The 13,813-nt window shown below is 24.5% G+C and overlaps 1 protein-coding gene across 1 annotated transcript in view; it reads right to left on the minus strand.

Annotated features, from left to right (window-relative positions):
- LOC100210577 (small ribosomal subunit protein mS39) overlaps positions 1-13,813 on the minus strand; it is a 51,798-nt gene that overhangs the window by 30,966 nt on the left and 7,019 nt on the right. The window contains exons 2-14 of the mRNA XM_065791200.1: positions 11,073-11,113; positions 8,986-9,019; positions 5,728-5,773; positions 5,480-5,548; positions 5,129-5,224; positions 4,832-4,892; positions 4,681-4,746; positions 4,304-4,374; positions 4,155-4,177; positions 3,931-4,018; positions 2,515-2,575; positions 2,065-2,147; positions 1,878-1,923 (exon numbers count right to left, since the gene is read on the minus strand). Of these exons, the coding sequence (XP_065647272.1) occupies positions 1,878-1,923; positions 2,065-2,147; positions 2,515-2,575; positions 3,931-4,018; positions 4,155-4,177; positions 4,304-4,374; positions 4,681-4,746; positions 4,832-4,892; positions 5,129-5,224; positions 5,480-5,548; positions 5,728-5,773; positions 8,986-9,019; positions 11,073-11,113 (785 nt within the window). The remainder of the gene's footprint in view (positions 1-1,877; positions 1,924-2,064; positions 2,148-2,514; positions 2,576-3,930; positions 4,019-4,154; positions 4,178-4,303; positions 4,375-4,680; positions 4,747-4,831; positions 4,893-5,128; positions 5,225-5,479; positions 5,549-5,727; positions 5,774-8,985; positions 9,020-11,072; positions 11,114-13,813) is intronic.

Consider the following 13,813-nt stretch of genomic DNA (forward strand, 5'->3'; position numbering starts at 1 on the left):
TAGCTAAAAAAATTCTAATAACTGTTAATGCTCTGAAACTGGTTTGAAAACTGGTTCGAAAGTTTGTTTTCAATCAACCAACTTTTAAGCAGATAAACTACCTGTATATTTTATATAAAATAAATATGTAACAATAATATATAGCATGTTTTAAATTGTTAGCTAAAAATATTGGGTTATCTGCTTTACTCAACCTGCTTTAATCATGTTGCTAATGTCTGACAGTTCCATTAGGTGTCATTCTTGGTAGCGTTGTTATGATAAGCTGTAAGCTTGTTATGCAAAATGTTCAGATATATAAATATATGCATCTTTTTTAGCAAATTTCTTTATGTTTTCTTAAAACTCAAATTAGTTGCATGGATAAGGACAAGTAGACTGATGAGACAGTAAATCAATGCAACTTGAACAATGCTTGGCAAACTATATATTTTGAATATTTTGTGCATTAACAAAAGAACTTATTTAGATTATAGTGTCCAATATCACATCAGACTATTGCAACTTCAATCTCTAGTAGATAGCATGATTTTAATAAATGTTGAATAAGTCAGAGAGCTTATTATTCTTTCTACTAATGATCTGGAAAATAGAAAAATAATATAACTCACAGATTCCATTTAGAATTTACATAAAGTATTTTTTTTTTCATAAAGTTTTTAATTATTTAGCTGAAATAAAGTTCCACTTCCTCGTGTTCAAAACACTTTTTCTTTTTTTTTTCTGAATTATAAATGTTTTGCTTTATATAATTGCTGAATTTAACACTTAAAGTAATGACAAGTAGTACCAATCAACACATTTTATAAAAAAAGTTAAAATTTGAATAATTTTAAAACTATAACCACAACAATGAACACATCTATGAATTTGAATAATTCATTAACAATTTTCAAATCAGATGATTTGTTTGATCTAGTTGTTGCACAATTAACAGCTTAAGATGGCTTACTATTTTTTTACTGTTATGTTTGTAAATTGTTTTATAGATCTTATGATTTAAGAATACGATTTGATTTGACTTGACGATATGATTTAAGAAGTTCGTAAGCACTAAGGGTTAATTCTAAAGTCTCCTAATACCATCTAAAAAATTGTGAAAGAGTATACAGTGAAAATGCACCAGAAAGTCTTAGCTGACTTAAAAATGGGAATTAATCAAGGTGAAGGGTTAAGCATCACATTAGATGAGCGAAAACCTGAACAAAATTGTTGTTATAAGAATGTAAATATACATGTCTTGTATATATTTACATTCTTAACTATTAACAGTTCGATAAATTGGTTTATTTTATTTTAACTCTTTCGCTACCAGCCGTTTTAACTAAAATCTTTTCGCTGCGATCGCAAATTTTTTTGAATAAAATTTGGATGGCATAACATTTACAACTAATTAAAATTTGAATAGTAAATCTTTTTAAAAGCACAACAAACTATATATCAATAGAAAGCTAAACAAATGAACTTTTCAATTAAACAAGGTTTCAACACGCATCACTGAACAATAAGAAATGCAAAGTGCTTAAAGTGATAAATGATATGTGTTTGGAATGAAAATTTGTGTACAAAACAAGATGATTTGTGAGGCATATTCGAAAGCCACTACCAATGGCTTGTGGTCAAAATTTAAAAAATCAAAAGCCGCTGTCACCAGCTTGCGGTAGTCAAAGAATTAACAATGATGCAACTATGTTGTGGATTTGGCTTAAAGTCACTATGGCAAAAGTAGCTTAAAACTAAAACAGCCATCTCTTTAAAAAGATGTATCTTAAAATTCAACACATTTTAATGTGGCTGTAGATGATTTATACTTTATATTTACAAAAAGGTTCATAAAATTATTAAACACTGAACAAATCAATTAATAAAACAGGCACCTTGAGTTGGAGTAATATTTAATTTGCACATTGATGATGTAATGTCCTGTAACAACAAAACATTTGTGTAAAACATATGTATGGACAATACTCAGACAGGTAATCCGCATTAATATATTTACTTTTTTAAAAAAAATATTTTTGTCAATTTTATAATAGATAAAAAATTAAAAATGTTAATACGTACCTCAGCTGCCTTCCATCGCGTTGCATTATTTGAAAAAGAGTTATAAATATTCGTAAGAAGAGAATTATAGAAAAACAAAGAACCTGTAAATATATATAAACATATATATAAATATTTAAAATTTATTTAAAACTTAAATATCTTATTAAAAAGGCAAAACTTAAATTTAATTTTAAAATACTGCTGTGGTACTGCCAAAGTAAATAGTACCTTTGGAGTCAAGTCCTCGGCTTTTGTTTGCCGAGGCTGAATTTCACACGCTGTATAAATTTTATTATACATATTTAAAATTTACATAATAAAAATTTATTTAATAAAATTTAATAATAAATATCATTACAAAAGCTAATAATTGAATTTAATTAATTATAAAAACTTGAATATTTGATATTGTAAATTTTAATATTTCTAATAATAAATAAAATATAAATACTTAATTAATAAAAAAACCTTTAAAATCTTCTTTATTTATTTCTTCATACAGTTTAAAAGCTTCTTCTGTTTTTCCATACTAAAAAGTAAAAAGTTAAAATATATATCATGTATATATATATATATATATGTATCATGTATATATATATATATGTATCATATATATATGTATCATGGTTTAAATACCTCTATAAACTTTCATGTTGCTCCTTAATCCTATCATTTTTGTTGACTGCCTTCTGACAGGTTGAAGCATTTATATATATTTATAATATGTAAGCTTTGTTTAATATAAACTTATTTGAGAATAAACTTTGACATCAAAAAAAGTTTTTTTTTAAATGATATACTAAAGTGAATTCTTTAAAGTAAAAAGAACTTTCTATGAGTTTTTTTTTTCATATCATTTTTTATGATGTTCTTGATGCCAATTTTTATTATATAATTTAAAAAGTTTTTGTTATATAGTTTACAGAGATCATAAAGTTTTTGTTATATAGTTTACAGAGATCATAAAGGAGTTATTGTTATATAGTTTACAGAGATCATAAAGTTTTTGTTATATAGTTTACAGAGATCATAAAGGAGTTATTGTTATATAGTTTACAGAGATCATAAAGTTTTTGTTATATAGTTTACAGAGATCATAAAGTTTTTGTTATATAGTTTACAGAGATCATAAAGTTTTTGTTATATAGTTTACAGAGATCATAAAGGAGTTATTGAATATATAGAATATTTTTAAACAAATAGTAAAATATATTAATTACAATATTTTAGATAATTTGTTTTTTAACTTGTTATTTTTGACATATAATCAAATAAAAGTATTCCAACATTGAAATTGAAAAGTATAAAAACATTGATTTTTATTGAACTTGAAGTGCTAATTAACTATTGGTTTGATTAAACTATTGATTTGATTAAAGACTCTGCGATAGAATTTCTTTTGTTTATTAACTAAACATAGCTTTGCATTAACTAATGAACGTAGAAACTTTCCCTAACTTACAAACAATCCCTGTTTTGCATTAACTAATAAACGATCCCTGTTCTGTTTTAATTATTTGATGACAAAGATATGTACGAATTCAAATCAACAATATAAACAATTTCCACTAAGAAAACATTATTTGATTTTTACATAAAACTTTAAAAAAATATACATTTTTTTTCTAATTTATGGGTCAGTTTACTTTTTTTTAATAGTTTTTTCTTTGCTTATCATTGTGCACTAGCATATTGCATATGTTTTGAGCCTCAGATTAATAATTAATGCTTAAACCAGAGAAATTTTTTAAAAATTAAAATTTTAGATGCTAAAAGTATTTTTATTATAAGAGCTACAGCACCATCAAACAAATTAAATTTCAAAGATCAATAAAATCTTGAAAAAATTTTCTAGAAAAATATTTACAATTTACAAAATAATACCTTTAACAAACCAAGAATCATAACTTCATGAGCTTTATGGTTAGTTGGGGATTTAATTTCAGCATAGAGAAGATCAGCATACTTGACACTAAAGAAAAAAAAAATTGAAAAAAACTTTTTTTCCATCGTTTAAGTATGCTTGATATTACAATACTTGTTCAAAAACATTTAAAAGCTATTTTAAAATTATGTTAAAGTTAAAATGTTATATTTTTATTTCTTACACTTCTGTGGCGCCATTTTCAACCTATTGAAAAAAAAAATGAACAAAGTGATATAAAATATGTTTTAAAACAAAAAGCTTTCCTTTGCTTACATTCAGGAAAATAAAAGAAGTACAAACAACATTTAATTTTCATAAATTTTTAAATACCTTTGATCCAGGTATATCATGAAAACAAACAAATTCTAACATTTGATTGTGCACATCTGTTGACAGCTTCTCTTAGAACATAATTATAAAATAACTAACACAAAATACTAAAAATCAAAGAAAATTTAAAAATAGGCAATTTTTTGTTTGTCAATCTTTTGATTTAAATGTAACTTAAATGTAACTTGATACAAATGTATTATTTACAAAGAATTATCATTATAATAAAATAACCAAATAAAAAGTTTTATTTCTTTTTATGACACAAATGGCAAATAAAAATGTTTTTACAACTTTTTAAAAATTATTCTAAAAAAAAAGTTGGGATTAGTTTGCACCACTACATTATATATAAACAAAAATATTTAACCAATTACCTGATAACTTTATCTTTTCATAAAGTTTAACAACTTTCTCTACATTACTGCTGTTTTGTAACAACCCTAAATTGAAGTAAAATATAAAAACTTCTATATTAAAAAAAAATTATATTCTCAAAATTCACTTGCCAACATAAGCATTACTTACAAACTAGGTTTTCAACAGTTTCTTCTATATCTTCACTGCTAATAGATTTCTTTGGCCAAGGCTTAATTAGGGAAACATATTTCATATTTAATTTTTTGAATTTATTTATAAAAGTTAAAATTAAAATATATAATTATATAATCTTTTTGATTTAACAATTCAATTATAATTTAAAAATCAGTAGCATGAGTCATTTGTCAAAATTTATCTTAATATTATTAACAGCATTTCTCTTAATATTAATAACAATAGTGTTATCCTAATTAAAATAATATTAACAATAATTATCTTAATTACCGGTACAGGTTCTCTAAGCGGAAACAAATGGGGATATTTTTCTAGAACAAAATCAGCTGCCTTTTCTCCTGACTCTAGCGCCAATAAGATTTCATTCTAAAACACAAATTATTTGTAGAATGAATATTAAAAGTAAGATTTTTAATGTATGACAGCAATGGCCTTATTTTTTTATCTTACTAAATGGAAAAGAAAAAAAAAGGAAAGTGACATGTACTTAACCAATAATTAACCAAGCGTTTAGTCAATTTTTGATAACAACTTTTTTTGCAAATACGATAACACTGGTAAAATATTTATCCAAACATTTATTTGCATTTCAATTTAAAACAAAAGCACCATAAAAATTACCTGTTTAATATTGGACCGCGGATTTAAAATAACATCATCCCACAAGCGATAATGAGGTCTGTTTGGAATCTAAACAAAGTTCTTTTAAATAAATACACACACTAATTTAAAAGAAAAACAAATTACAGCCACCACTATTAATATTATTGTAATTTACTTAAATTTAACTTTTAAATACTTTAACTTTAAATTAAAAAAATCATTCACAACAATATAAAATCAAAAAACAAAAAACATTCTTTAGAAACCTGTTTAACAGTTGATGAAAGAACTTTCAAGACTGTTAATTTATCTCTACAATAAAAATACAACAGAAATAAAAATTATTATTTTCATAAAAGAAAAAATAAGGGCTTCATTTAAAAAACAAATAATATAATTACATACAAATTCTTACTTATTAAAAAATCTTTATATTTAAAATCTATGTTGTGTCCTCGTAAATTAATCTGTGAGAAATGCTTCTAATCTATTTTTTCTCAGAAAAATTGATTATTGATAGTTTGAAAAATCACTTAATGAGAAATATGAGTTTGGAAATAGTATCAAAATATTGCACACATATAGGCATGGAATTAACAATAAGGTGAAAAAAAATTTCCTCAAAAAATTTTTGTACAAGGTCTTAGGTATATGCATGGACAAGATTTTTAAAAATTTTGCAAAATATTTTGTGAAGTCCGAGAAAGTTATGGTTTTAGTGTTTCTATCAAAATCCTTGAAAAAACAATATTTTTGAAGAAAATGTTCAGGACTATTAAAAATTTTTTTTTTAAATTTTCATTAATAACTCAAATAAGATTCATATACAAAGAACAATACAATGCCATCTTAAACAGTAATTAGAGATAATCTTAAAATAAAAAACTACCAAAAAACTTTTTTTCTATTTTTACATTAGATTATTTATTCACAACAAATTATTAAAGCTATTCTTTATATTAATAAACTATAGAATAGAACATAACATTTTAAAATAAAAAGGGTTACATTTTTTCTATTTTCATCAATATTTGGAAATTTATAATTATCTTCTTTACAGGGTTCTTTAATTTCAACGAAGTTACAAATTTTGACTCGTTTTTCACCATCGACTTTTAGAGATGTCCTGATGGTAATTCCTAAAACCATATGCAATTCCATGATTGGCAAAGCATCAAAAAATTTTGTTTTATCTGGAAGATCAAGTAGAGGGAGGTTCATGCAACTTTTGTAGCTTGCTGCCGAGAGCTTTGATTTTTTTGAATGAACTCTGAGATCTTTCTGATAATTATTGGCATTGGATTAATACTCCCAAGTGCCCTTATTTGCCCTGTCATTTCTTGGTTTCCAAAATCTTTCTTTGAAGTTTCACACCAACGGCAGGGATATGTGGATGCAGCTGAGCCTAATCCAAGAAAAGCATTTGCAAGTTTCATGTCCACAGCTGCAATAAAAGCAACACTCTTAAGACAAAGCAACTCTAAAATTTGCTTCAAGTTCTCATATGATTCTTTCACAGACTCAACAATTGCCAAGATCCTGAGACTTCACTTCTGAGTCACAAAAGGCTTGAGAAGATGCACCTTTTAATAAGAAAAATTATGCTTTGTTTGTTCTTTTTAACAATCCAATATATTCATACAAACCTTGAGAAACCCTCTATCAATGCCTACTTTAATCATATAATCATCTGGTGGAAGGTCTCGATGGTCAAAAATGTGTTCAACCAAACCAAAAATGTCATTACAAAAAATAACTGAGCACTAAGCTTTTTCAAGGAAAGAATCAGCCTTAGCTGATCCTTGACTCATTTCAATTGGATTAAAATGAGCAACTTAAAAAATAAAGCAACAGCAAAAAGGATTTGATCTTGTCAGAGTGGTAAGAACAACTTTTGAAAAATCAAAAGGGCCAGGTAGATCATTATTTGTTTTCTCGCCTTTTTCAATTTTAAGAAGGATTAGTCTACGTCTAGCACATATAGCAGACGATAAATGCTCTTTATTGGGATCATAGTTCTCAGTAAAGTTCTTCTGAATTCTTGGAAGCATCGAGTCATTTCTAGCTGGTACCATATCTGTTTCTTTTTGAAAACAAACAAGACATACTTGATCACAATTTTCAGTGTGTGATAAAGTCTTGTTAGGCATTGTGGCAATAGATTTGGACAACAAATATTAATGCGCTACTGCAAGTCTCAGGCATTGTTAAAAGATTTCGCTACGTAACGAAAACGCGTAACACATTTCAAAGTAACTCAACTCAGCAAATATATTTTGTATTGTTAGAAGTTATTTTGTATCACTAGCGTATTTTCAAGTACCGCATTGTAATTAAAGTTATTTTATTAACGCGTCAAAAATCATACAGACAGTTTTTTATCTTCTCACTATAACAAAAGTCACAAATAAAATCTTAGTTCTTATTTGAAAAATCATTTTTATCATTTTTTTCAAATATAAACTAAATTTTATTTTGAAAAATTTTTTTTTTTCATAAAACGTAACATAATATTTGTTTATTTTTTTATAATTTTACAGTTGGTTTTTGGTTATTTTATTACCTGTTAATAAATTTTTTCTTATTTATTTTGTGAAATCTTTATAAAAAATAAAGAGTTTTATCAGTTGCCGATCATATATTCGTGATCATAGTTTATTTTCATAAATTAAACGAACGTCATTAAAACTTTATGTTATTGAATCGACATTAAACTTAAAATAAAATATCTTATTAACCAAATATTTACATCAAAATAAATTGTACATTTTTTAAACCATTATGACAAAAATAATTTATATATTTAAAAGGAATGTATATATCTAATTCCTTATGATAAAACTTAAAAAACTTTATTTTCTTTAACTAACTTTTAACAACAACAAAAAAATTATTAAACAAAATGTTTCTTTAACAAAACATCTATTAGTTTACAATTGCGGTTAAATGCTTTTATTTACGTCTTTGTTTCTTCTGAATAAACGTCACATAAACAATATCAAAAGATAATTTAAATATTCTAAAAGATAAAAGTTTTTGCGTAACGCAAAACTGCTGAACGCGTAGGCAAATCGCCTTTTCACAAGCAAAATGCGAGCTGCGTAACGCTTCTTAACAAGGCCTGAAGTCTGGCTTTTCACAGAAATGACAAATGCAAAATTATGAACATTAAAAAACACAAAAGTTGACTTTTTCATAAAACCATAAAATTTTCAGTATTTTAGGGTTTTAACCGAAACATTTAAATGGTTATAACTTTCTCGGACATCACAAAATATTTTTAAAAATTTGTGAAAATCATTGCCATGCATATACCTAAAACCTAGTAAAAAAAATTTTTCAGGAAACTTTTTTTTCACACAATATGAATTCCTCTGAAAATATAAGTTGATTACAGTATAAAAATTTGATTTGCACAAGAGAGTTTTGTTAAAATTCACAACCCCTTCTTTTAAAGATATGACTATAAAAACTTAATAATGGAAATAGATATTTTAAAAAATTCTCAAGAGAAAAGTAGATACCTTTTTAATCTTTTAACTTGTGGACAACTTGTTTCTGTAAAATAAAAAACACCGTACTAACAAATACAATAATATTATTAGTAAAATATTAACAAATAATAACCACAACTATGTTTTTATAAAAATGTAGGTGTAAACATCTAAAGTTAAGATGAGTTAAGTTTACGGGCTATACATATATAACAAAGTAATGTTGTCAACATTTATGAAATGGAAAGTTGAAGAGGTAATAGGCTTTAGAACTGAAATTACCAATGGAATTGCATACGTTATTGAAATATACTGCAAAGTTTGTACAAGAAATAGAGAAGCTGTATTACAAGGTTGTAAAGGCAAGGTGCTTTACGGTTTATCAATGGGACAAAACTTTGTGACAAACCACACAATTCAAAGACATTTAGAAAAAGCATTTCACTCTACTGCATTAAGATAATCTGTTATTTAACTTACAACTAATAGTTTTGAAGAAGAATTTCAAATTATTCTTGTGTTATAATTTTTTGACGATAAAAAAAAGCATTATTTAAATAAGAAATTATAAAAAAATGTATTTAATAATTATTAATTAATTTACGAAAAAAAATTAATTATTAAAAAAATATCAAGAAATATAAAAACCGTTAAATGTAAATATTAAGTTAACAGCGTTTTAAATACATATCAAAACAATGAAAGCAAAAAATTTTAGCCACGAATTTATTCTTCAATACTATCATAAGAACTTATTAGGCAATTGCATTTTTGCTTGGTTGCGTTTTTTTTTTACTATTAATTTAAAAAAACAGCGATCTGGCGCAAATAAAAAACAAGAAGTTGGAAAGTATAAAAAACTACATTGTTAAAGTAGTAGAAATGCGCTGTTGTAGATACTACTTCAAATATTGATGAATGAAAGTCGTATAACAAATAAAAAGCTTTTTATAAACACAGTCTCATTGCGCTCGATGACAACACATTATAATTTTACGAGTGTGATATAACACGCTAGGCGATTTTCTTCATCACAAGCCCTGTGTGTATATATATATATATATATATATATATATATATATATATATATATATATATATATATATATATATATATATATATATATATATATATATGCAGAAAAAGTTCCCATATAAAAATTTAAATAGCAAAACCAGCAAAAGTTCCCAAGAACGAGAAACAAATTACACTTTAAAAAAAAAAAATACTAAAAAGTACTAAAAGAATACAAAGGAATCCAAAACAATACTAAAAACACACTATATATTGAAATAAAATACCATACAGATAATTTTTTTAAACTATACTTTTGTACGGGAACTTATTCTGCACCCTATATATATATGTGTATATATATATATATATATATATATATATATATATATATATATATATATATATATATATATATATATATATATATATATATATATATATATATATATATATATATATACAGTCCCATACCCAACAATAATTTGGGCTACACTGATCACAAAAAAAAAAGGTTCTTTAGAAAAATGGCTAGGGGCCCCCTTGCCAAATACTCCCAAATAATATGAAGTTACAAACATATAGTTATGAAGCGTTATAAAGTACACATTTTATGTACAAAATGACAATTTCACCTATACGTTCAGCAATTTATGTTTAACAAAATCTTTAATTATTTTGAATATTTTAACTATTTTTTGAAATTATTTATGCAGTCTTTATTTACATTAAATTAATTATTGTAAAAAAATTTTTATTTGGGCACATTAGTTTGGGCGTCCATACCAGTCAAATGGTATGGAATTATGTTTGGGTACAGCTGGGTATTTTTGAAATTAAAGTTGGTGTTATAAAATTTGACCAATTATAATAATGGTAGTTGGACAATATGTATAATACAGACAATAGGTCTACAAAGCACAAGCACACATTTATAAACAAAAAATGTGGTTTTATAGTAAGATGAGAAAACAGCTAACGCATTGATTGAACTCTTGAAAAGCTCTTGATGGCTTGGGATAGGGGCAGTGATAATATTTTTAACTATTTCTTTTATTTGAACAAAAAAAAAAAAAAAGAATATTTTAAATAAAAAGCAATACCTTGGTTTTGAACTTGTTCAGTTACTGACCGCAGTTGATACCTAATATATTAAAAATACAATGTTTTTAAGCAAAAATATTATTCAATTTTACCTCTATTATTATTTATGTCTAAATAATTGTACCTCTTTATTTATTATTTACTTCTTCAAATATCATTTAATTTTACATTTGAAAATATTATTTAATTTTAAAGACTTATAACTTTCAATTTGAAGTTTTGTAGATAGATATACTATTTGCAAACGGTCATCCTTTTGCTTAAACTTTTGTGCATGCAGGTAATATTCATTATTATAAATGATGTACTTTTTTTTTTTTTTTGCTACTTGCAAACTGTTGATATTACTAGTTGAATGAAAGGGAGAATGAAAATCAGACAGGGAATTTTATTTATTTCTATAAAATTAATTTATTTTAATTAAGTTTCTTTATTTAAAAGAAAAAAAGTTTTCAAGCATATTTACTGTATTTATTTAAAAAAAATATTGTATATCCTTTTTATAAAAGTTTATAAATATAAAGTTTATAAATAGTTCTATTAAATAAAATGATAGGATAAAACATTTTACAATCAGGTATCAGGTATGCCAATTTCAAATTTTGACTATATAAAAAAGCTTCAAAAAAATTAAAATGTTTGTAAACACAGCTTTACCATTTATGTAGAGATGCAGGTGAAAATAAAAACCATGAAACTTGAAAAAAAAATCATAAAAAAATATTTGGTTTAAATTATCAGACTATTTTTTTTTAATGTTAATCACCGTAGGTTTTTTTGGAATACCTTAATAACTAAATAATAGGGGTGCACCAATGCTTATTTTTGGCAAATGCCAAAGCTGATTGGTACAGGCAGATACCAATGCATCGGCATCTGCCCTAAATTCAAATTTATATTCTTTTCTCTTTTACTAATTGATAAATGAGGATTTTTTTTCAAATATAATGCTAACAATCACTTTTAATGCTAGCTTATTTGCTAAAGTTTGCTTAATTTTAATGTTTGCTTATTTGCTAAAACTTGCTTAATGCTTAGTTGCTTTGCTTATTATTGATGTGTTTTTTATTTAATTTTATTTCTAAATTTAATTTCTAGAAGTTAGAAATTTATATATTTGTATATTTATATATTTGAGCAGACATAGCACAATGGTTGGCGCGCTTGCCTCAGAAGCTAGAGATCTGTGATTCAATGCCTATATATATATATATATATATATATATATATATATACATACATACATACATACATACATACATACATACATACATACATACATACATACATACATACATACATACATACATACATACATACATATATATATATACATATATATTTATATATATATATATTTATATATATATATATATATATATATATATATATTTATTTATATATATATATATATATATATATATATATATATATATATATATATATATATATATATTTCTAACCAGGATATCTCAGTTGGTTAGAGCACTGTTTGGAATTATTATTAGCCATAGCAGCAGGATTGCAGGCTCAAATTCCAGTTCCGCTTACTCAGCGTATAAGTAGTACTTTGGTATGAAGGAAACTCGTCTCGATTACGATAAAAAAAAATAGGATAGAAACTTCTACCTTGAATATGTGGATAGGATATGTGATATACCCTCATTAAGGTATAATTTTCTACGTTGAAATGATACCTTTAAGGTAGAAAAACTATTATTTTCAATACAATTTTATACCTCAGAAGGTAGAAAATTATACCTTAATAAGGTTATATCACATATCCTACCCTAAGGTATAAATTGTTACCTTTTTTTTATAGAGTTTAACCCTGCTATTACAATGTTTCCTTTTTAACTAGTAAATAAATAATCTAGTTGAGTAAATGAAAGTTATTGTTTATTGTTTATCTAACTATATTCTAGGATTTAAATTTAGAAATAAAATTCAATAAAAATTAAATCAACTATGAGCAAAGCAACTAAAAGCCTAATAGGTTATTTTGATATATATAGATATAGATATAGATATATATATATATATATATATATATATATATATATATATATCGTATTTTAAGTTTACATCGTATTTTTACATTACAAGCAGTTGTTTTATAAGATAAATATTTTATAATACCGTTAAAAATATTTGAAATATATTTTTATTTAATTAACAAAAGCCAAAAAACAAAAATAAAAAAATGACACAATTTAATAAAAGACAATAAAAACCTCAAGGTGTACAAACAATAAAACAAAACAAAATTAAATATAAGAGCTGATTTGAAATAAAGTTATAAAAAGAACGATTTGTTGAAGTAATTTTATTGATTGTTAATCAATAATTATTAATAGGATTAAGAGTTATTTTTTACACTGTTTAAGTTAATAATAACAAGAACAGAAAAAGCAAACCAGGTGGCTTGTTCGCATAAGTGAAATAAAAAAAATAAAAAAAATAAATAAAAACCAGAAAATAATAAAAAAGAAGATTAATAGAAAAAGAAAATTAAAAAAAAAAATTTTTAGAAATAACTTAATTCATTGTTAATAGTGAGAAGTTTTTGTTTAAGTTTTATTTTAAATTTGTGAAAAGAAGCAGTAGTTTTGATGTCGTTATTAAATTTAGAATTCCATAATTTGGGTCCTCCGTTTGCAATAGAAAAGTTGGTAGCCGTATAATAGGTTTTGGGTTGAATGTAGTTTTAATTTGAAAATATAGTAAACATGATTTATTT

The sequence above is a fragment of the Hydra vulgaris genome, chromosome 02 (assembly GCF_038396675.1).
Source record: "Hydra vulgaris chromosome 02, alternate assembly HydraT2T_AEP".
NCBI classification, from domain to species: domain Eukaryota; kingdom Metazoa; phylum Cnidaria; class Hydrozoa; order Anthoathecata; family Hydridae; genus Hydra; species Hydra vulgaris.